General features: G+C 46.5%; 1 protein-coding gene across 4 annotated transcripts in view; it reads left to right on the top strand.

Moving 5' to 3' along the window:
• Positions 1 to 21,434, top strand: part of LOC135237332 (basement membrane-specific heparan sulfate proteoglycan core protein-like) — a 106,878-nt gene that overhangs the window by 71,511 nt on the left and 13,933 nt on the right. For 2 of the 4 annotated variants that reach the window (XM_064304404.1, XM_064304403.1), the window contains exons 30-57: positions 394 to 452; positions 1,234 to 1,301; positions 1,877 to 2,017; positions 2,616 to 2,810; positions 7,144 to 7,236; positions 7,594 to 7,683; positions 8,179 to 8,409; positions 8,559 to 8,672; positions 9,199 to 9,326; positions 9,754 to 9,840; positions 9,943 to 10,004; positions 10,438 to 10,608; positions 10,937 to 11,047; positions 11,191 to 11,291; positions 11,572 to 11,752; positions 12,138 to 12,197; positions 13,934 to 14,056; positions 14,421 to 14,573; positions 14,751 to 14,893; positions 16,631 to 16,766; positions 17,150 to 17,301; positions 17,620 to 17,749; positions 18,207 to 18,350; positions 18,716 to 18,850; positions 19,052 to 19,233; positions 19,767 to 19,962; positions 20,475 to 20,654; positions 20,890 to 21,150. In XM_064304404.1, the coding sequence (XP_064160474.1) occupies positions 394 to 452; positions 1,234 to 1,301; positions 1,877 to 2,017; positions 2,616 to 2,810; positions 7,144 to 7,236; positions 7,594 to 7,683; positions 8,179 to 8,409; positions 8,559 to 8,672; positions 9,199 to 9,326; positions 9,754 to 9,840; positions 9,943 to 10,004; positions 10,438 to 10,608; positions 10,937 to 11,047; positions 11,191 to 11,291; positions 11,572 to 11,752; positions 12,138 to 12,197; positions 13,934 to 14,056; positions 14,421 to 14,573; positions 14,751 to 14,893; positions 16,631 to 16,766; positions 17,150 to 17,301; positions 17,620 to 17,749; positions 18,207 to 18,350; positions 18,716 to 18,850; positions 19,052 to 19,233; positions 19,767 to 19,962; positions 20,475 to 20,654; positions 20,890 to 21,150 (3,827 nt within the window). The remainder of the gene's footprint in view (positions 1 to 393; positions 453 to 1,233; positions 1,302 to 1,876; positions 2,018 to 2,615; positions 2,811 to 7,143; positions 7,237 to 7,593; positions 7,684 to 8,178; positions 8,410 to 8,558; positions 8,673 to 9,198; positions 9,327 to 9,753; positions 9,841 to 9,942; positions 10,005 to 10,437; positions 10,609 to 10,936; positions 11,048 to 11,190; positions 11,292 to 11,571; positions 11,753 to 12,137; positions 12,198 to 13,933; positions 14,057 to 14,420; positions 14,574 to 14,750; positions 14,894 to 16,630; positions 16,767 to 17,149; positions 17,302 to 17,619; positions 17,750 to 18,206; positions 18,351 to 18,715; positions 18,851 to 19,051; positions 19,234 to 19,766; positions 19,963 to 20,474; positions 20,655 to 20,889; positions 21,151 to 21,434) is intronic. The other 2 variants (XM_064304406.1, XM_064304405.1) reach the window with 1 other exon arrangement.

The raw sequence follows: 21,434 nt of genomic DNA, 5'->3' as shown, positions 1-21,434 counted from the left end.
TCTATCTTCTATCCTGCTACAGCAGGGATCTCAAAGTAGTCCTGGAGGACTGCTGATCTAAAGAAAACTGCACAAACCTACAGACACTGCAGCCTACCAGGCCTTGAGTTTGACGTCTGTGTGCTGAAGTATATCCAGACAGAACTAGTAACAGTGCTATAGCAAATGGATAAGGATGCTATCCGAGCCATGTGTACCATATATATTGCAGTGCAGATCTGAGTGGTAGATTTAAGCATGTTGCTTAGTATGAGTTGCTGAAATGTGTGCAAAGATGTGTGAAACAAGCTTACTTAAATTATAAGTATTCGCAGCACTGAATTGAATAGGCATGTAGAGGTTTGTTTGAATAATGTTCTCTGACATTTATTTTTTGTTTTGTTTTCATTCCAGATGTTCTGCGGGATACACTGGGAATCCACTGCTGGGTCTGCCCTGTGTTGTCGGCAACGGTACTCTTTCCAAACCTTTTCCATTTCGGCCTTTGTTTGTATTACTCAGTGAAAACAGGCCACTTGTGGACTGACATGTTTCACCTTTCAAATGCAGCCCCAAATTTATCACTCAGTCACAGGCACGAAAAGCATTCAAACGCAGTATCAAAGGTAGAAAAATAACTGACGTTCAGCTGACCTTTACGCTTATCTGTCATTGTTGTTCTTGTGTCATCTTAAAACTATTCCCCTCTAAGATAATCTCTTAACATAACATTGTGTTTTTTTAATGCCACATTTGAATAATAGCACACATTTGAATTATCTCTAATGAGGGTTATTTTAGCCCATTGCCCTACGGATTTGTGTCTTTATTCTTTCTTGTTTCCTGTTTGCTCTGACACAGAGAAGAGAGTCTCACTTTGTTAGAATGATCTTTATTATTCTCTGTTCTGTACAGGTGGGAGGGCTTGGGATTGTTCATGGTTGTGGACCACTAAAATTAAATCTGAGGGTCAGCTGGGGTGTAGTGTAATGGTTAGGAAAACGGGGCTAACTTAAAGGTTGTGGGTTCGAGTCCCAGCTGGGACACTATCATTGTACCCTTGATTAAGGTCCTTAGTCTGAATTGTTTCAGTGAATATTGTATAAATGAACAGGTTGCATGATGAAGTGCATGTGTACTAACACACAGATATAATAAGTAGAGAGCTATGGTATGTTTCCGGGCGGGCATCTGTCTGACCTAACCCTCAACCCCCCCCCCTGGAAGTTTAATCTGGTTGACCTTTGACTGCAGGAAACTGTGGTAGCTGTGACCATAGAGGAAGTGATGGTTGTGATGGAAATGGTGTCTGTCACTGCAAGGTAAGTAAATACCTTGATGCAAATCTGATGCACAGAAAAAGATATGACCACAGAAGTTGGCAATGAGGCTAAGTGGACTGTTCATTCAGTCATGTTCTGTATCTGCAGTTTGTGCAGTTGGAATATATTATTATTGTTACGATGTAAAATAAACATTTAGTTTAAAAGTGCACAGATAAGCCACACTAATTGCTTGTTCTTTTTAAATGGTACGTCCCACTACCTGTGGATCAACTCCATCATCTCATAACAGTGCAACAGCGTCCTAAACGAGCCAGGTCCATTACACTGCCCCGGGGGGTACTTGCATGAACAGACCTCAAACTGTATAAGAGATGACTCCTCTCCATTATCTGTGAACATTTTGAATCTACTTTCCTTCCCCCAGGCAGCTGTGAATAAGCCTTTCTTGTCTTCTCTTACCCACACGAGGCCCTCCTCTTATTGAATGCTGATATTATTTTACCCCTTCGTGTTTTTTGGCTTGCCGACACAGTCGTGTTTGTTTGGGTGGGAGTTTTTTTTGGTTTTGTTTATTTATTGCAGTTGATGAGACGGGTTGTGCTCTTCTGCAGGCACACGCAGAGGGGCCCTCGTGCAGCTTGTGTAAACAGGGCTTTTTCCACCTGAGCTCCGCCCATAAAGATGGCTGCCTTCCCTGCTTCTGCATGGGCGTCGCCCAGCAGTGCTCCAGCTCCTCCTACTACAGGGACACAGTGAGTCTTTAGCAGGAAGGATGTAATTAACCCTTTGAAGAGTAGGTTTCTTCAGGGTTCTAGAACTCTGCTTTCAGTTACCAGTAGTGATTGTTACATCAGCGTTAGAATGTTCAGTTAATAACATACTAATCACGTATTTGTGATCTCACACCTTAAAGGGCTGAACAAACACCCCTGTCATTCATACAGTTTTTTACATTACATACAACACAAGCCATTAAAAATACAGTTTAAAATATTAATACCACAAGTAAATCAGGATATTGAGGATAAGACAAAAGATAAGGTTGTTTGTATAGTGCCTTGTGTAACCATGAAGTACACTTTTTAAGGCATCTGCCTTACCTCTGTCTTACATGTATAGTACTGTTTGTATAGTTCTGTATTAATTCAAATATTGTGGGACCCAACTGTAATGCGCTAACTGCCAGCTTGGGCATATTTGCATCTTCATTAACTGGTTAAAATAGACCTGAGACTGTCGCTGAATGGCAAGGATCTGCATCCTAGCGTGCAGCCAAAACCCCCCCCAACCCCAAACTCATCAGGACGTTCCCCTTTGTTTTTTTGAGCCGTGTTCTCCGCCGCCCCGCAGGTGTCCTCCAGCTTCGCCCCGGGCGACTTCCAGGGCTTCGCGCTGGTGAACCGGCAGCGCACGGACCGCGTCGCCGCGGGCTTCACGGTGGAGGTGGCCGTGGACGGCGGCACCCAGCTGTCCTTCAGCCACTTCGCCAGCCTGCGGCCCGAATCCCACTACTGGCAGCTCCCGGAGGCCTACCGGGGGGACAAGGTAGAGGGGCCATCCCAAAACGCTCGCCTTCCTTTTCAGGTGTCCCATGCCCCCCTGGTGGATTCTGTGCGTGGCGGCCATTTTCCACTTCTGCGCACTCCGGTGCTTCCTTTTCAGACTCCGAAGCCTTCCCCCTTTCTGCTCCCCTGGCTCCTGCCTCTGTGATCTCACGCTGTCCTTCCTGTCTCATAAAAGAAAGGGTTTTACTCTCGGCGTTCTGCTTTGCCATTTAGAGACCGCTGTGGACTCCATTAAGCGTCCTTGCGATACGATGTTTGGGCGGTTTTTGTCCGTTCCTTTTGATTACGTCGCAGGGTTATTTGTGCGACCCGTTCGATTCTGGCATCGTCAGGAAACGTGCTTTCGAGTGAGGTGCTCATTTTTCACTGCAGTTTCAGAAGCACTTTCTGAAAATGGTACTACAGTACATAAGAGCTACAGAAGGTCTTAAGTACTGCATATGCATTCATAAACCTGAGTATAGTGTGTCATAGGGACTGTGATGTGGCCACCCATGTCTTGTATGGCTTTACCATCAAGACAGAATGTTTTGGCAATATCACTTACTGTATACTGCTTGATAATTAATTGATAATGAATAGCTCTCAATTAGCTAATGAACCCCTTTTCATGGACACAGTTAGCCTCATCCCACCAGGAGTACTGCAGGCTTAGTAAGGATCAGGGTTGCCCTGATTACTTTTCTTTTGTTACTACAATTGCATAATTGGCAATTCCACAACTGGGGGTGAAAAGGGGGCACGAAGGGAAATGAAGTGCTAATGGAGGTGTTATGTAGTTCTTATGCACGCCTTATGTAGGACTCTGAATCAGAAGTGTTACCACAGTTTCTGTCTTACATTCACTTTTAGACGGAAGCCTTCTTTACTCGTATGAGACGAGAACGCAAGGTAAATCACTCGTGCAGGCCTGTATTAATTGCGTGGTTGGGGTGGTACTGACTCTACACATCAGATGCTTGCTTTTAAGACAAGAATTAATATTCGTTGAGTTTTTATTGTGTTATGAGAACTTCTTTGAATATTATGATTTAAACCAAACACTAACCCTAGAGATCTTAAATTTTGTCCAAATGTGTCAGCTAAACATAATTCATACTTATCTCTAGGGGGATAGAAATGGCATTCTACTGCATGCATATATGCTGGTAAATTATTGTTAATAAGGGGCTCAAAATAAAACCCAGATTGTGTATTATCTATAAGCAAAATGGCCAGTTTTGCAGTGGAGACGTCATTCTTTATGTTTTTGACCCTATCATCATTTGGTCCGCTGGGTTTTCTCTTCACATGGCTAGAAAAACCTCCCTTTGACTGAGGAACAGCTGAGAAAGAACATGTCTGTTTGGAAGCTGTGGGATTCTGTGGGGAATAGTGCCTATAGGCCCACACCAGTCCGTAAGGTACCTGTGTGCTCTACATATCAGTGTGTATTTTTTTGGTTCATAAAGGACCAGAGATTGCTGTGACATGGCACGGATTATCACTCATAATGGGATTGTAGGGAATGTGATAGCACAGTTTAATGAAATACTAAAGCATTAACTAACACGGTGGTAACCAAGCCTTTTGTCCATATGTGTGAGCATTAGTAGTTGGGCCAAGGCATGGTTTGTGTCAGTAAACATTTTTGATGAGAATGGATTCTGAGAGCTCATATTCTTCCATTTAGTAAAGCGTTAATTTCACCAAGTGGCTGTTTGCTGAGATTCTGCCTCAGCAAGCAGGTCTTTTGGTTTCCATGGTTTTAACAGCATCATACAACATACCAATCTCATTTGCCCGGGGACAGTTAAAGTCAATTTCTTATCTGACAGTCAAGCCCAGTATGTAATTGACGAATGTTATGACTTACAGTCCCCCAGGCTTATTCAGAAGAGGAACTGTGTTGCATGAGTCTAGACTGGCATATTTTTGAGGCAGGTCCCATTATTAACAGCATATACTTGCTTGCCTCCTTTTGCCCCAACCCTGTGCTTCCCTGAAGCTCACTCTGATTGGCATCTCTGAAGCTCCCTTTGATTGGCTTTCCCCTGTGTGACTCTCTGTACTCCTGTCCCTCAGTCTTTCACTGATGAGCAGCTGGAGGATGGCTCCTGGGATCTTATATCCAAAAACTCCAAAAAGCCAACTGGTTCCCGAGCCCTCCCCTCCAACCCTTCTACCCCCTCCGCCCCCTCAGGCCCGCGCTGCCCCTCTTCTCTTCTGCGTGCTCCTGTCCCGCCCCTTGCTCCATCATCTTCTTCATTTTCTTCATCACGTACTCACCACCTTGGCCCTCCATCTCCTTATAGACAGCACGTTCATGCCCCACCCCTCTTGTCTCCTTCTGCCTCTTCTTCCTCCTCCTCCTCCTCTTCCTTTTCATCCACCTCTCACCACTCTTCCTCACATGTCCATCCCCCTGCCACACTCCTCTCTTCACCCTCTTCCTCCCTGTCTTCATCCCGTTCTCGCTACCTCGGCTCCCCCTCTCCCCCGTGTGGGCGTCGCCCGGCCCCTCCCTCTCCCTCCTCCAACATCGTCTCTGAGCCCAGCTCCGCCACCCCAGGCTCCTCCAATAGACACCTGAGCTCCCAGGTACCGTCTACGATCTGTATGATCTGGATGATCTATCCGGTCTGGATGGTCTGTATGATCTACATGATCTATGCCAGTGGTTTCCAACTCTGTTCCTGGAGATCTGCAATCCTATAGGTTTTCACTCCAACCCTAACAAAGCACTCCTCATTCAATGGCTAGAGATCTCATTGAGCTGCTAGTAGATTCAGGTGAGTTGAATTAGGGTTGGAATGAAAACCTACAGGATGGTAGATTTACAGGAACAGAGTTAGAAACCACTAATCTAAATGATCTGTATGATCTATACCAGATTCCCGCTCACCATTCAGAATGGAGGGATAGCGATTTTGCTCAAGAGCATGTTCGCCATGTAGCCAAAGTCTTTGTCAGGATAAAATGAGTTACAAATTAGTGTTTTTTTTAAAATCCAATCCATTATGTCAATTGATAATGTTATTACATAATTTAAGGGTCTATTAACACATTCAACAGGAACTTTGCATACATAATGATAGCACTGTGTGGAAACATGTTGATAAATCTACAGGTCTGTGGCTTCACTTGACGTGAACAGGAACCCTTTCTGTTATGAGACATTTGCTTTTGTGCTACCATACTTTCTGCCTGCTTGTCTGCTTTGCTGTTTTTTCTCTTCTTTTCTTCCTCCCACCGTCTCTTTCTCCCCCTCCCTCTCTCTTTCTTCCTCTCTCCCTCCCTCTTTCCCTTTCTCTCCCCCTCTCTCTTTCTCGCCCTTTCTCGCTATCTCTTTCCCTCTCTCTCCCTCCCTCTCTTTCTCTTCCTCCCCCTCCCTCCTTCCCTCTCTCTCTCTCTCTCTCTCCCTCCTTCTTCCCTCTCTCTCTCTCACTCACTGCCTCCCCTCCTCCTCTGTCACAGCGGTACTCTTTGGTCTATAAAGGGTTCAGCCTGCATCCTGAAGAGATCCTCTTCTGGCAGCTCCCTGCCTTGTTTAAAGGGGATAAGGTAACCGTCACAGCTGGTCCCACCCACCCAGCCAACCCCCCCCCCACCCCCCCCACACACACCCTTACCACTGGTGTTCAGTCCTCCTTTATGCCAGGAGGGTAACCCAATCCCTCAGACGTTACCGCATTTGTACGGAGGCGGCTGATCAGGCTTTGGGCGTCGCCGTGGTAGCTTCTCTTCCCCCCCCACCCCCCACCCCCCCCCTTGCCCTCCTTCACCTCGGGAGCGCGGGGCGTGCAGGAACACGACGAGGGCGGAGTCAGCGGAGGAGACGCCGCCGCGGTTCACATTCCATTCCCGCCGCCGCCGCCGCGTTCCTGCCGGCGCAGTCGAGTGGAAGTAGCGATGGTTTAGCTGCAGCGCTCGTGACTCACCACCTCCGCGACCTGCGGGTCACGACCCCCCCCCCCCCCTTCCCGACCCACAAAATATCTCCTTTTTTTAATCAGTGTGATCATTGGCCCCGTGTGCTTCTAATCCCACTGTCATTCATGGAGCGGGCGCAGATAACACATATGGTCAGGAAACGGTGTTTTCGACAATAAGTGACATAACATTGTGTGTCATGTGTCTGATAAGCTGGTTATTTTGCATGTACACTTCTGATAGTTATGATGCATTATGAAGCGTGTAATAAGGTATTGGTAAAATGTTACCCAAATGGAACGTACTCAGTAATATGAGTCTGAGTGCAGGACTATAGTTTGGGTGAAATTGCATTCAGCCTATAATAATTCAGCCTGTTTTTCTGCCTTTTTTTTTGGTAGGTGGGCTCTTATGGTGGTCGTCTGAGGTACACCCTCGGCTATGTCGCCAGTTCCAGCGGGACACCCATCGATGATGCTGACGTCCAGATAATTGTGAGCGCTGCTTACCAACAATCCGCTTGTACAGCTGGATATTTTACTGAAGCAGTTCAGATGCAGTACCTTGCTCAAGGGTACAATGGCAGCACCCCAGCTGGGATTTGAACCCACAACCTTTGAGCTACAAACCCAACCATAACGCTAACCGTTTCTCTGACGATTATTCTACACTGCTGCCCATAATCACGATGTGACGTTAGTCTCTGATAGCTTCTTTGCTGATTTCACATCACATGAAATGAATTAATTATGGCACACTCCAGCAAGAAATTATTATAAAAATTCCAGTTGTGTGTGATATCAATGTGTATCGTTGTTGTTTCATGCAAGTGGTGCTTTTTGTTGGTTCAGGGCAATGACATCACGCTGGTGGCTCGCCAGCCTTGGCCGAGGACACAGGAAGTGCGAGAGTCCCGCGAGTTTCAGATCGTCTTCAAAGAGGTGAGCCTGCCTTACTGTTCAATCCTCTTGTGTGCACCTGACTCACTAAATGTGACTTTGACAGACATCCAAATCTGCAAGTTGGCAAGAAAGAGGATACTGTATACTAATTTGTGGACGCATTATTTGTAGCAATCCTTCATGGCGGTACTGTGGTAATTCTTTCCAAAAATTGTATTTTGGTGCTATAGCATAATCTTCTGTTGTTACTCCTCTTTAATTTCATTCTCGTGAGACTGTCGGATTTATTATGTGGGTGTACTCGATTTTACTCATGAAGGGCCTGCTTTACTAAGAGCTTTGGCAAAACCTTTTAGCACACACAGAACTAATAACAGAACCAATTATTGGTGCAGAACAAATACCATGACCAATCGTTGGTTTTGTGTGTGCTGAAAGGTTCTGCACGTGCTAATGGTCTTGGTAAATCAGGCCCAAAGTCAGACGTTCCTCTCTCTGTACCCCCCTGCCCCCACCCCCCCTCCGGCCGCGTAGGAGTACTGGCGCCGCCCGGATGGGATGCCCGCCACCCGCGAGCACCTGATGATGGTCCTGGCGGATCTGGACGAGGTCCTGATCCGCGCATCCTACTACACCGACATGCTGTCGTCCAGCATCTCGGGCGTGAGCATGGAGGTGGCCAGGCCCAGCTACAGCGCTGGGACCCAGGCCCTGGAGGTGGAGCAGTGTCACTGCCCTCCCGGGTACCAGGGCCTGTCCTGTCAGGTGAGACCAGAACAAAAACATGACCTAAGAAATGAGGAAGATGATTACTGATTGTGCCCTTGAGTGTTCACTCTATTTACCTGTGGAACTCAGGGACAGTTTGCATGCTCTTTGACCTTTGACCCCTGACCTCTCGTCCTCACCTGCAGGACTGCGCTGCTGGGTACACACGCACAGGGACTGGCCTGTACTTGGGTCACTGTGAGCGCTGCAAGTGCAACGGGCACTCTGCCTCCTGCCACTCAGAAACGGGCATCTGCATGGTACGAGGCCCGCCCTCCGGATCAGCCTCCCCCCCACCCCTACATGGGGACAGACACCATGCTGTCATGCATAACTAATTCTCTTTAAAAACTTCAAGTGACCTTGACTAGTTCCTCTAATAAGTATTATCTGGACTTAATATTCCTTGTCGTTGTCTTTAGACATGTGCTGTAAGTATCCACATACAGATAATATAATTATTTTTAAGTCATCTATAACTAGAAGCTAAATTAAGAAATGAAATGGTTTTAAATTCATAATGTAATGCATACATTTTAACATTCAATTCCCTTCACTTCGATTTGACTGCTACTTGTGTAGGTTGCACTTTTAATGCCATTTTTAGTGGGTTAGCCGTAAAATGAAAGTGGAAGTTTGACACGTATCGCAGGTCTGGTTAAAACTTTCTTCAGGACACCCCTATATTACATAACAGACGAATGCTGCGTAATGCTGCATAATTAAACTCAGGATTGAGATGTGATATTAGAGCAATGCCCTCTTACTGTTTGTTTACGTTTACAGGGCTGTCTCCATAACACCGCGGGTGAGCTGTGTGAACGGTGCGCCCCAGGTTTCTATGGCGATGCCACCACTGGAAGCCCTGAGGACTGCCAGCCCTGTGCCTGTCCGTACGCTGACCCTGACAACCAGTGAGTCCAGCATGCGCACATGCACACAGTCGTGCACGTGCACGCATGCACATGCCAGCGGACACGTGCGCATGCATGCACTGTCACGCATGCACATTAATGCAGGCACGCGTGCAAACAGTTATGCTTGCACTCCCTTGCACTTGCATGCACTGTCATACATGCACACACATTGACTCATGCGCGCAAATGCAGTCTCACACACAATCATTCACATTTCCCAGGCATTCACACACAGAAAACACATACTCTTTCAGTCTGCATGCGTGCAGTAAAACCTTGAACCTCTGTATGGGTCTATACTGTACGTGCTGTATATATATATATATATATTTCTACAAAAACCTACAAGAAGAAAAATGTACTTAGGAAAATATCATTGGAACACGTGCCTACTGTATATTAATGTCCTATCTGCCTGTGGCAGGTTTTCCCCCACCTGTGAGGCCCTGGGTGTTGGGGGGTACCAGTGCACCGCCTGCCAGCCCGGGTACACCGGACAGTACTGCGAGCGGTGAGACCTCCCGCCCCTGTCTCCGATCACCACCCCATCTCACACACCTCTGCCCCCCCCCGCTGACAGGTCTTCTCTCTTTCTCTCTCTCTCCTCCCACAGCTGTGCTCCCGGATTCGTGGGAAACCCCCGGGAGAGGGTCAGGTGCCGCCCGTACGAAAACAGTAAGTGTATGAATCGCCTGACGGAGGGATGTGGACGAGGACGGCACAGGGCCACCTAGGAAAAGGGACTCAGTTGGCCTAATATTGGAATTCTTTCATTTTTTTAAACATTTGGCAATGACCCAAACCCCCCAAAAAAAGAGTTATCAGCATTGGTCACTAGTGATGACTCAACAATAATCATCCAGGTTGTTCTTTAATGTAGTTTGCTCTTTGGTAACCAACATGTGACTGATACACAAGCATTTATCAATCTGTGGCCAACATAGGCTGCTGACAGATAGGCTTAAATGTATCAGATGTATTCAGCAGTGTGCTATGTAAAGTTGTGGCAGTGTGCGTGTTGTTCCTGGAGACCTGTCCCGCCACAGCAGTGTGTGTGTGTATAACTTTTGGAGCCCCCTCCCCCTGCCTTGTGCCCGTCCCGTTGCAGGCGCGGAGTCCCTGGTGGTGAGGGTTTACCCCGAAAGGGTGCTGGCATCCCAGGGCAGTCCCGTGACTCTGAGGTGTCAGATGACCTCCTCTCCGCCCCACCATTATCAGTGGTCCCGGGAAGATGGCCGCCCTCTGTCCAGCAGCGTGGAGAGACGCAGCTCTCAGCAAAGTAAGCTGCTCCACAACATGCGGTACGGCGAGTAGCGTGGGTCGCAGACAAGCTCTGCAGCGCGTTACATTCGCTGGTTATTCATCACACAGCGTCCAAAGGCTGTCGTTGTGCGCAAAGTCTTGCTTATGTCAGCATTTTTACAGCAGCAAATTCAGGTGTGGTGCCTCGGTCAATACGATAGCACATAGGTTCCATTCTAACGTTCAAACCTGCAACCCTCCTATAATGAGTCCATTTACCAAAAGCATTGCTCATGCTAACTTCCTTGCCAAAGAGTTCTCATTGTAAATTCACCCTAAGCCCCACTACCCCACCTGTCTTTCAGGTGAGGAGCTGTATTTCTCCAGTGTCCAGCCCAGCGATGCAGGTGTTTATATCTGCACCTGTCGAGACCAGAATGGTACTAACAAGAGTCGGGCCCAGATTGTGGTGACCAGTAAGTTGTTGGTTTTTTTTCAAATACGCATTAAGCTATCTGGCATCTTTGATCAATTTTTTTGACGTCTTTTGAGTTTGAAAATTACAAGTAACATCCACAATGAGTGTTCAATTTCATTTTGATTTTTCATGTTTTTCCAGCTGGTTTGTCCAAACCAATTCAAGTGGTGATTGAGGAACCCAAAGCACAGAGTGTGACTGCTGGCTCAACAGTCAGCTTCATCTGCACAGCCAAGAGCACGGTAATGTCCACTCTGCAAGTGCACGTCATCCAGTCTTGTGGCCGCAGTTCAAGTCACACTGGATAACAGTCACATTGCAAGTCACACTGGCTAACAGTCACAGTGCAAGTCACACTGGCTAACAGTCACAGTTCAAGTCACACTGGCTAACAGTCACAGTGCAAGTCACACTGGCTAACAGTCACAGTTCAAATCACACTGTCTAACGATCATAGTAAAACTAATTCTGCAGGACGATGTGTGTGTGTGTGACATCCTGACCTTGTTGTTTTCTTGCCAGTCACCAGCGTACACCCTGGTCTGGACCCGTCGCAACAACGGCAAGCTGCCCAGCCGTGCCATGGACTTCAACGGCATCCTGACCATCCAGAACATCCAGCCGGACGACGCCGGCATGTACGTGTGCACCGCCTCCAACATGTTCGCCATGGACGAGGGCACCGCCATCCTCTATGTCCCAGGTTTGTGATTGCGTCATCCAGGGCAAGTTTGCCTATTAGTCAGTATATCAAAGGAAGCACAGAACACTAGGATTTTATTCAGACTATAGCAAGCAGTTATGATCTCGGTCACAATAGAAACCCAAACCCCATTTTGCACATCAGGGGATTTTGCACAGGTATAGCCCAGGGTTAAAGTGGACCTCCCTGCTATCTGCAACAGAAGATGCCAGTGCCAGCCTCCTGACCTCATAATGGGTGGAGCGTTCTACGCCTTGTCATTCACTGGCTGATCTGAACCAATCAAAATGTATTGCTCTTCACTACAGAAATGCTTTTGATTGGGCCTCAGTGGAGAATTCTGTTGAGTCTCACCTGTCAGTCTCTGCCTGTCCCCCATCCACAGAAGCCTCTCAGACTCAGATGTTTTACACAGCCTATGAAATGTTTGAAGGACATAGAGCGCGTAAGTCTGCACAGCCCCTTCCTCCTTAGAAGCCCCTCCCCTCTCTCTTGCATGCACCAATCACCTCTCGCTCTTCACTTCAGCTCCTCCATCTTAACAAGGGTGGAACTTTCAGCTTGGGTTCCAAGGGGTTGTGTTTCTCATGCACAGTATAAATCCACGCAGCAAATTCTGAATCGATTCCGAATTAAGAAAACATAACACCTCCCGTTTCATCAGTGCGTTAATCACTGTTAGTATCCTTCCAGTTCAGATTTAAAATGTCAATTTTTCTTTTTTTTTGTCAAACGTCATTCGGTCACCAAAATGTGAACACATTGTTCTGGAGCATGCCTGTGTGGTGCATTGAACGTGTGTTGGTCTCGTAACAGCAGTTTACACACAGTGTCTACACGGTGGTTTCTGATTGTATACTGTGCATGAGCAATACTGGGTAGGAGTAAGAGGAGGACCCCCTAACCCCCACGTATGTACCCCACCACCAGCTCACATTTTTTGCCAAGTCTTCTCTGGCCTTTCCCTTTGAGTTCATTGCTTTGGATAATCCATTGGGCTTCAAACATCATGCTGTGCTGTTTCTGTGTGCTGTCATGACTCACACAGCAGGGGTGTCAGACTCCGCTCATGGAGGGTGTGCCGTCTTTTTGCTCAAACCTTTTGCTCCTGTCTAATTGGTCCAGGTAGTATTTGCTATGGGACGTATGCTCAGGGTTAAAATCTCATTTAATGAAAACATCCCAAAATTAGGTCATTAAAATAAAGAAATTCTGGTTTAAAAAATGTTGAACAATGCATGCACACTTACTCCAGGAAGTGATGTCAACACCCCTGTTTTTCATCATCATCTTTATATGCACTGAGATTGTGTGTCGAGTCTTAAGCAGCAGTAGACTGGGACATCCCATAATATCTGCATCCTTCCTATCCATGTACCTAGGAAACCTTACAGGGCTCTTACAGGCCAAAGTATACAGTAGGTGTAGGGCAATCGCCATGGACTCTCATTGGAGACTTCTGTGTGTTTGATCTGTGTGTTTGGTATGTTGCCCCTGCATTGAAACACCATGAAGGCGACTTAACCATATTTATGGAAGATAGTCATGTTTCCCACTACTCCCATTATCAGTTTCCTCTGCTCTTCTTCACTTTTGAATGTGATGGCCACAGAAGATATATTTGTGTTAGTCATTACACTTACTGTTGATGTGTAAATATTCAGCCTTTGAATGTCCTTCAGGTAAGTGTTTCTCCTTTGGCACTTAATTGAGAAACTGTGGTACAAGCTGGCAGTGATGTATAGCATTAGATTTTTCCTCAGTGAATCGTTCTCAAATTTTCCAAGCAAAATTGAAATGTTTTGATACTATTCATCAATATCAAGGGCAGTTGCATTTTTTTCAATTTCATGATAAATTGCATGGCAAATATTAAGTAGGTCATTTTTTTCAAGGGGAAGTGTTTTTTTTAATGTTTGGAGCACACACCAAGTCGATGTCTGTTGCAAACCTTTGAGAATCAAACCAAGCTCCCCTTTCACCATTTTAATTGTGAAATAAATTTCTTCATACAAGATATCCAGCAAATGCTCCATTTCAGGAAACCCACCATCCTAATGAATTGCATTAAGTAATAAATTTTAAATTCAGCTCACAAAGCTTCTCACGTGTGCATGCGTGCTGGTGCGACGTTCCGTTTTGCTGGAGAGGTGCTGATGTGCTCTTCCTTTCCTGCTGCAGCTGCGGGGGGGTCCCAGCCCGTGGCCGCCGTCAGCCCCCCCGTTCTGACCATCCAGCAGGGCCAGCGGGCCGAGTTCCGCTGCACCGCGACCGGGACCCCCACACCCGCCGTGGAGTGGACCGGTAAGGACCGGCCGCAGAGCAATGCAACTGCCAATCCCCCCCCCCCCCCAAAACATCTTTATTTATTGCATTGTTACACATGGGTATCAGGTTCATCATTTTCTTTTTGACTGCTGAATAATAAGGTATATTTATTTTGAAATACATTTTTGGAGCTTATGGAGAATATATTAGAAGCCAGATTTTATTTAGAATTTTAAAAGCTTAATATCTTGTGTGTCAGTAACCTAATAATGATATTTCAAAGAATGCAAAATGATTTAAATGAACTTTCGGAAAAGGTATTTCACAGTTTGATAAATATGATGTGTTACGGTATGTAGAGATGAATAATTTGCCCTTTGCCTCATTGCTGCCCCCGCAGGCGGGCAGGGAAACCGCATCACTCCCAGTGCCATCATCCGGGGAGGGGTCCTGGTCATCCCTGCAGTGGAGCGCTCGGACGAGGCGGAGTACTTCTGCAGGGCGCTGAACACACACGGGGAACACACCGCCCGGGCGGTGCTCTACGTCCACAGTACGTCCCGGAGCAGGGTGTGTGTGTGGTCACTGCTCGTCCTGTCCTCTTAGGGACCTTCTGACTGATCTGTGTGTGTGTCCGTGTGTGTGTGGTGTCTGTGCGTGTATGCGTGTGTGTGTGCGCGTGTGTTTATGTGCGTGTGTGTGCATGTGTGCGTGTGTGTGTGTGCTCCAGGTGCTAGTCTTCCACATGTCCAGGTGAGCCCCCAGCAGGTGGAGGTGCGTGAAGGGGAGACGACGAGGCTGTACTGCCGGGCCGGGGGAACGCCCAGCCCAGACCTCACCTGGAGGAAGAAGGACGGACAGCTCCCCCCTCAGGTGGGCGCCTGCTATTACACCCATTGCACCCCAGTTTGGTTCTAAATCATTTCAAATGAGACTTGCTGGAGCTGGACTCCTACAGTAAAAGAGAAATTCAGAGTCGGCACCTTGCACAGTGGTACCTTAGACTTGTCTAGAGTCTGAGGTACCACTGTCTAGACCTGTAGACTTATTGCAGTTTTATCCTCTGCGCTTAATGATATGAAATAGACACACAACAGCATGCATTAAGTATATTTGAACATTTGTAGGTTTTGACCTTCTGTCTTTTTCTCCCTTGTACTCTTTTTGGCTGGCCCCTCCTATCCTTGGCATTGTGTCCTTGGTTCAGGCCATTCCCTCTCATGGTTTCCCTCAGTTTAAAACCAACAGTCTCGATGTGTTGCCGAGACACATTGGGGAACTGCAGGTCTGTCTGTCTGTCTGTCTGCCTGTCTGCCTGTCTGTCTCCCTTCTTACCGGACTGGACCTCCACTCCCTACAAGCTAATCGCATGAATCCAATCCATTCTTTAACTATGTAACTCCACATCGTTTAATGCACACTTATAACAATATGTTCAGCATAGGCACTGGAATGTGTCCATGAGGGGGAGGGGAGGAGTTATTGTTTCTAGTTCTCTGTGTGCGTATATGTTTGCCTGTCTGTGTGTATGGAGTTTGTAAGTGTGTGGGTGGGTATGTTTTCGAATGCATTATTTGTTTTGTTTTTTTAGCATAGTTTTTATCTTTTTGTTCATGCACTTTTATTTATGAATTTATGAATGTGGTGTATGGCAGGTTCTCAGGTTTTTCCCACGACTGAAGAAGAAAATTGTGTGTAATTTTTTCCTCATTATAGTCAGTAGTGAGGCAGCTTGTGGCAGCTTTTCCCAGAGTGTTTTGGGTCACACAGTGTGGCTACACACATATTCAGCCCATATAAGTGAATGATTGGGTTCTGCCATAAAATGATAATGATGCTGAAACCTTACTTTGTTTCTAGTCCGCATCGTCAATATCTTCAATGTTCAATATCAATGTTTTCAACATTCAATAGCAATGTTCCTCTTCTTTCTAATCCCATTCCCAATCCCCTTTCTGCAATAATGATAATTACTGTAATTCTAACAATGTAAAAATGAATTACTTGGAGCTCGGTTTGTCCATGTTAAGGGTAATCATATTGAAATTAATCATATTAATCAGAATTGATATTAATATCAATCAGTATTAACATTCATTAGGAAAGCAATGCTGACATTCATTAGAGCTTAATAAATTGAAAACATTTTTTTGATCATGTGACCAGTGGATGATGATGAAATACTGTCCAGCTGTTATTTATTGCTCTTTCATGAATATTTTACAGTTCATAAAGACAATGAATGTAAGATAATTCCCTAAAACGGATCGTCATCCACATTAAATATCTATTTAGCATTAAATATCCCAAAAAATTCTAAAAATTAGTAAATTATTTTATATTGTATTGAAATCATAAAACCTGTATTCACTAAAACTTTTTCCTTAAATCCTTCAGCTCCTCAAAATGTGCTCTGAGAAAAATATGACTTTTGTTTATATGCTATAGGGGCAAATGTTCCACTTTTATTTATTTAAGGACAAATATTGGTTTAATTTTGATCGTTGTCTCTGGTGGTTATGTGTTGAGGTGGAACTGAAACCTCTTTGTATGACAAGGTGCTCCTGAGCAGCAGGTTGAGGGCTCGCTCACTGTGCTGCTGTTCCACAGGCCCGTATGGAGCGCACCGACATCGGCACCCTGCTCATCCCTAACGCGCGGGCCACGGACTCCGGCACCTACCTGTGCGTGGGCACCAACGCCGCCGGGTCCTCCGAGGCCCGCGTCCAGGTGACCGTGGTCCCAGGTGAGGGGCGTTAACTCGTGGTTTCAGCCAAAAGCATACAATGGGACCCAAAGGCGCATGCGAAGCTTGCACAAACAGCAGTGGGAAACAATGTAGCTGAGGGGCACTCTCGAGATCCTGTTTGTGTCCACAACCTTTTAACACTTACAGGTCATAAAAATCAATAGATCAGCATCTTCCTTTCCTTGTTCCCTTACGCCATCTTTTTTAGCTGTGACCTATAGCTCTGTCTGTTGGTCTGTTGGTCAGTTGGTTGGTTGGTTGGTTGGTCGGTTGGTCCACCCCATATTGAATGATGCTGATATTAAGGTGTGTACCCAGGCAAAGAAAACATTTTATTTAGTGTTTGTTTAATAGAACCTTCTGCACTCTTCTGTTTCCAGGGGATTCCATCTCCTCTGCTATCAGGATCCAGCCTTCCATCGCATCTGTGCAAGTAGGACAGTCGCTGGACCTCAACTGCATTGTCCCCGGAAACCCTCCACCCTCTGTCACCTGGCAACGGGTGGGCAGGCCCCTTTCCTCCAATCACAAGGTGCGTAGACCCAGATTCTCTTTCAGTCTCTGGTGTTGTGATTGGTTTTGGTCTCTGACTGCCATTTTTCCCTGAAGCCAGTTCTCCAGTGTGAATTTGGATGTCAGTAACTGTGGATTAGTACTGAATTGTTGTGTGCTGGACATCATGTCATTTCCTAGATTTCAGTGAAAGAGGTCATTCATATGTTGAGTGTTAGGTGCAGAAAAAGCCTAATTTTATGCCTGATTTCATTGACTGAATTGACTGCATTTGTTCCATTAAATATTTTTTTTAAAAGAATCAGAGTTTTACCTGATGTCGGTTCTTCTCTGGCAGGTTCTGGGGAGCCAGATGCGTATTCTCCAGGCTTCTGAGGATGACTCTGGGGAGTATATCTGCCAGGTGGATGGTGGCCCAGTGCTCAGACAGGCCTCAGTGTCTGTGTCGGTCACGTCCAGCTCCTCTCGTAAGAGCCTCTTCCAATTTTTAACCCTTTTCAGGATTTGAAGGCGTAACTCTGTTAAGACCAGAAATATGTGATTAGAATGCACTTAACTGAACATTCTTAGCTAAGGCTGATGTAACAATCGCTACTAACTGAAAGCAGTGGAGTTCTAGAACACTGACTTAGAATTTTGAAAAAGCCAGTTTGTGTAAAATCCACTTCATTTTCATGAATGTTACTTTAGGCTATAACCCCCAATCACTCTACCCCATCTTTGTTTACCTCTGTAAGACTGTCTGTGAATATTTTAGTTAGTTTTTTTGCTGTTCATTCTCGCTATACGTTTGTGAAGCATTTGAATGAAAATGTAATCTAATAAAAGAAGATGGAGGCCAGAGCTTGGCAGGTAGATTCCTCCCTGCGGTTGATCTCCGGAGCCGCGGGACGGCGTCTGAACGCGTCTGTGTTTCCCCCGCAGGCTCGCCGACCCCCATTGTCTCCATCGAGCCGCACAGCACCTCGGTGCGCCTGGGCGAGTCCGTCAGCCTCCGGTGCCGCGTCCACAGCGGAGCGCAGCCCGTGCGCATCGAGTGGAGGATGTCCAACGGCCAGCCTCTGCAAGGTGGGGCCCAACCGCCACCCGTCGTCTGCCATCTTCATCACCATAGTCATCGTCGTTATCTCCATCCAACGTCCGCTGCTTCGCCCGTCTTCATCACCATAGTCATCCTCGTTATCTCCGTCCGACGATTCTGCTCATGTCATTTTCACACCACTGTCAGTGTCTCAGTATTCCAGAAGTGTATCAGTGTCAGTTCAGTGCATTACATTACATTTATTTGGCAGACGCGTTTATCCAGTGCGGCAGGAGCCCATGAACAGCATATTGTGTTCAGTGCTCTCACCGAGCTGCTGTTAGGGGAAGTGACCCCCCTCTCTCCCCTGAATGCTCAGTGGAATAGGTTCTGCTGTTTTTCTGTGTGGCAGATAATGTGAAAATTGGTCCGGATGGTTCTGTCATCACCGTCGTCAGGAGTCGCCCCAGTAACCAGGGTACCTACCGGTGTTCCGCCAGCAACCTGTTTGGGATAACTCAGAGCCTGGCCTCGCTCATTGTAAAAGGTACAGATAAACCCAGGCTGCCCATCACTGTGGTTTGAGACATATTCGTTTTGACAACAACATTAAAGACCTAGTAAATTATCACACTTGTTGTAATAACTGTGATACTATTGGACACCACTGTGGTTGTGTTGACTGTGGTGTCTCAGTTACTTAGAACCTCATTATCTTACGCTTTTAAAAAAAAAACCCCGCCCACAGAGCCGCCCAGAGTTACCGTCACACCCAAGGGGGTGGTGGTGGTGAAGGCGGGCGAGCCAATCAACCTCGAATGCAAGGCGACAGGTGAGCCACGCCCATCCGTGAGCTGGCACAGACTCGACGCCGCCCGCAAAACAGTACTGAACAGTCCCGTGCCCATGGAATCCAATGCTGTAATGCAGGTAATTAGATTAACTTAAATATTACATTACATTACATAACAGGCATTTAGCAGACGCTCTAATCCAGAGCGACTTACACAACTTTTACATAGTATTTACATTGCATCCATTTATACAGCTGGATCTATACTGAAGCAATGCAGGTTAAGTACCTTGCTCAAGGGTACAACGGCAGCGTCCTACCTGGGAATCGAACCTGTGACCTTTAGGTTACAAGACCAGTTCCTTACCCATTATGCTACACTGCCACCCAAATAAATTAATGTCATTTAATTAGCCCTTGTGTTTAAGTGACAGATCCATTCTTCTTACATTAACAAGTAAGTGTACTCACAACAGTGTGAAAATTGTCTTGCCGCCATTTATTTAATTAATTTATTTATCTGAACCTTGTATGCAGAGCAGGTTTTAAGGCCATGACGAAATGTGTATCACGGGAGATCAAAAGGACAACAGAAAGAATCAAAAGAACTTTCATGTTAACACAGACCTAAAAATCACTACGTGGTGTAACCACTCCCTTTTTCCTGTAGGTGCTCGCTGCCCGCCCCGAGGATTCTGGGACTTACAGCTGCACGGCGCAGAACAGCGAGGGCTCTGCGGAGGTGAAGGTGGAGGTGATGGTTCGGGGGGGGGCCCTGGTGCCCTCCGCCCCCCGCGCCTCGGTGCCTGAGCCCTTAATGATGGTAGTCGAGGGGCAGACTGTCACTCTTCGCTGCGATGGCCACGGTACCTTAACCCTCACGACTCTTTACAGAAACTAAACTAAACATGCAGTTGCACTTCTAGGAGTGATTTTATTAATTTAACTTTTTTTGGTCTGTGAATTGTGTGCATTCAGTCGACATTTTTCCTTAACTTTAACTTCAAGTACTTGTTTTTTTCCTCAGAGACATACTGTAGTTTCGAGAGGTCATTTCTGAACTTACTAAACAGTGACCACAAAGAAAACAATACATTTTTACTTTTCACTATGAGTTAAACAAAGTTTGATTGAATACAAGCCAGTATGGTATTTGAATACCATTCCAATACAACTTATCTTCTTTCTTTCATTCTATTTTTTTTTTTTTTTTTTTTTTGCATCTCAGCCATCAAGGGAGTTGGCACATGATCCACAGTTCAGAGATCAATTTGTTGTTATTAAAAATTTGTAGGAAGACCATCTGCCCTCTACCTCAAGCTCTGTGGTCATGTATAGACACTACACCATGCAACATCTCCTTCTTTCTGGGTTCCAGGTCATCCCACCCCGACCATCACGTGGTCGAAGCTGCGAGCCCCGCTCCCCTGGAAGCACAAAGTGATCAACGACAGCCTGGTCCTGCCCGTCGTCGGGCGCCAGGACTCCGGCCAATACATCTGCAACGCCACCAATAGCATGGGCACCGCCGAGGTCACCGTTATGCTGGACGTGGAGAGTGAGTTTCACCGATTCATGGCCTGTGAACTTTCCAAAAATGGCCTTCATGATTTTTAAGCAACATTTTCTGCTAGAGTGTTTGAATATGGCTAAAGAAAAAGAAATTTTGTAGTGGTCATGTTTCGTATGTGAGCTCAACATGGCTGCCGGCTGCTGGCTCAGCTTTAGTGTATGTGGTGTTGATTTTGGGGTGATTTTTGGATTGTGACCCCACCCCCTCCCCTTTGACCCAGCCCCGCCATACGCCACATGCCTGCCGGACGACCTGTCGGTGCGGGTGGGGGAGGTGATTCGGCTGCAGTGCCTGGCCCACGGGACACCGCCCCTGCGGTTTGAGTGGTCCAAGGTGGACGGCAGCGTCCCCACCAGGGCACAGGTACAGGCCGGGGACCTCCAAATCAACCTGGCCACGGAGGCGGATGCCGGCACCTACCGGTGCAAGGTCACCAACAACGTGGGCTCCAGCGAAGCCCGGGCTAAAGTCTCGGTCACGTGTGAGTACAGCTTCTCTCTTTACCTCGCTGGCTTTACTGCCTGCTTTTCCTCTGTGTGATCCAGGAGGGGAATATAGTATTTTCATTTCTAACTAAGCTTGATAATTATTCAAATAAAAAGACTGTTTTTTTCTGAAGATTTAACGTGTGTCCATGTGCCAAGAGAAAAATAATAATAATTGTTGGTTTGACCAAAGCAATTGTTCATATATATATACTGTAAATAACAGCCTCTGCAAGTGTGACCTCTCTGTGTCGCGTGGTCCCTGTTTAAGTGTCAGGTG

Source organism: Anguilla rostrata, chromosome 13, assembly GCF_018555375.3.
Source record: "Anguilla rostrata isolate EN2019 chromosome 13, ASM1855537v3, whole genome shotgun sequence".
NCBI classification, from domain to species: Eukaryota; Metazoa; Chordata; class Actinopteri; order Anguilliformes; family Anguillidae; genus Anguilla; species Anguilla rostrata.
This window is presented reverse-complemented; position numbering and strand designations above follow the sequence as displayed.